Raw genomic sequence first — 2,500 nt, 5'->3', positions numbered from 1 at the left:
TATATATATATATATATATATCTATATATATATATATATATATATGTGTGTGTGTGTGTATGTATATGTATATACATACACACACACACACACATACACACAGACACATACATATGTATATGTAAACACACACACACACATATATATGATAAGAAAGCAACGTATGTTAACAGGTTATATATTTCTATTAAAACTAGTCAACAAAAAAAAAACACAAACAACAAAGGAATCCCGTTTTGAGGGTTTCGAAGTAAATATGAAGAACTAACAAGGTACCATAATTTACATTTCGCCACATCGTTGCATTGTCAACGAAGTGTCACCACATCATCAGATAAATAAATCCAATTGTCCAATTCAAATAGCGTGATAGGATAAACATCGAAGCAGCTTTAGAATAAATAAATCGCTTCCTCGTTCCAGGCAAGCGATACCCCGCGCCCGAAACAACAATCTGACGATCACGATGAGGGCGGCGTGATGAAGACGCCCGCCATGACAGGAAGGTCCACGACTCTGTTCATGATGAGGAAGACGAAGGGCCTGTCCAGCACGAACTGGTGGGGCACGACGCGAATGCCAATCAGACCTGAAAAGGAAAACATTTCATGGCGATTATTGGCGCTATGTTGTCATGAGTCATTCCGCGGACGTATGCAGTCTTGGACAGATGTATCTGAAACAACATGCACATGGACAGGCATATATCCATTTCTTTCTTCAGATATACTGGCCTAGTCCATGCCAAAACGCCCTTGGTGGGGACTATACTTAATATGTAACAATGTATCATCGTATGTTTTCAGGTCAGTGTACATTATCAGCATTATCATATTTTGGCTTGACGACATAAGCAGCAAATGCTCATCGATGGAAATGTGAAAGGCATTAAATGAATAGTTTGTTTGCTTATATACCTGAGGGGAAGAAAACCAGAAAAAAATAAAATTGAAATGTTACACACATACACACACACACACACACACACACACATACATATATATATGTATATATATATATATATATATATATATATATATATATATAGAGAGAGAGAGAGAGAGAGAGAGAGAGAGAGAGAGAGAGAGATAGATAGACATAATATATTCATATATATATATATATATATATATATATATATATATATTATTTATATGTGTATATATATATATATATATATATATATATATATATATATATGTGTGTGTGTGTGTGTGTGTGTGTGTGTGTGTGTGTGTGTGTGTGTGTGTGTGTGTGTGTGTGTGTATTATACTTATATTATGGTTTCTGTGTAATAAAAGTATGCCACGTGAACCAAAAATACATAAAAACGAAACAAAACTGACTTGTTGCAGCCGCTGCCACGGTGCCTTCTTCGGTGACCTCAACGGTGGCCTTGTGCACCGTTTCGTCCACAGAGAGCGGCTGGGAGACCGTAAAGCCTGTTAAGTCTCCTTGCTGGGAGAAGAGGTCCATTATCCCCATGTCCTGAAGCGTCTGCAGGTAAGAGGGGTTTTACTTTACATGGTTATTAATGGCATCGATGGTAACTTGCTACACCTGCAGCCGAGTAGAAGAGAGAGTAAGATATTCCCTTACGGATTTCGAATGTCTTCCATCATCCTCTTCGTTTTATAGAAAGTCCCTGCTTCTGACGGCCACACATACACACACAGACACACACACACACACACACACACACACACACACACACACACACACACACACACACACACATATATATATATATACATATATATATATATATATATATATATACATATATACATATACATAGTATGTATATACACACACACATATATATATATAAATAAATGTGTGTGCACACACACACACACACACACACACACACACACACATACACACACACACACACACACACACACACACACACACACACACATACCCCCCCCCCCCACACACATATATATATACACATATATATACACTTTTATATATACACACACAAACACACATATGTATATGTTGTATATGTATAAGTGTATATATATATATATATATATATATATATATATATATATATATATGTGTGTGTGTGTGTGTGTGTGTGTGTGTGTGTGTGTGTGTGTGTGTATGTGTGTGTGTGTATGAAAACGTGCATGCATACAATCCATCTTCCTTGTCTACAGTACCTCTCCGCCTAGCGTTTATGGCTGTGTAATTCTCAAACCTTACTAACCGTCATGAGCGTATTCCTAATCTCGGTGCTGAGGTTGAACTTGGGCAGCTGGACGCGGACAGACGCGTCCTGAAGCAAGCTGAGCGAGGTCTCCAGGTTCCTCTTGGAAAGGTTACTGAGGACTTCCGCTGTACCTTCGGCCTCAGAGCTCGGCAGTAATAGGTACATGGAGTAGTTGGAGTCCGCGTAGGGCAGCTCCAGCACCTTGGCATTCAGAGGAGTGTTGACGGCTGGAGTAGAAAAGGGAATGGGAAAGGTAGAACTAGAAGAATGAAAGAA

General features: G+C 38.6%; 1 protein-coding gene across 1 annotated transcript in view; it reads right to left on the bottom strand.

The window, feature by feature from the left end:
- Positions 1-123: 123 nt before the first annotated feature.
- The window catches only part of LOC125039680 (ovalbumin-related protein X-like), a 7,791-nt gene continuing 5,414 nt past the window's right edge, over positions 124-2,500 (bottom strand). Inside the window, exons 4-6 of the mRNA XM_047633874.1 lie at positions 2,222-2,451; positions 1,347-1,497; positions 124-589 (exon numbers count right to left, since the gene is read on the bottom strand). Of these exons, the coding sequence (XP_047489830.1) occupies positions 462-589; positions 1,347-1,497; positions 2,222-2,451 (509 nt within the window). The 3' untranslated portion in view covers positions 124-461. The remainder of the gene's footprint in view (positions 590-1,346; positions 1,498-2,221; positions 2,452-2,500) is intronic.

Source organism: Penaeus chinensis, chromosome 27, assembly GCF_019202785.1.
Source record: "Penaeus chinensis breed Huanghai No. 1 chromosome 27, ASM1920278v2, whole genome shotgun sequence".
Classification (NCBI taxonomy): domain Eukaryota; kingdom Metazoa; phylum Arthropoda; class Malacostraca; order Decapoda; family Penaeidae; genus Penaeus; species Penaeus chinensis.
Note: the sequence above shows the minus strand (reverse complement) of the source record. Positions and strands in the feature narration are given on the sequence as shown.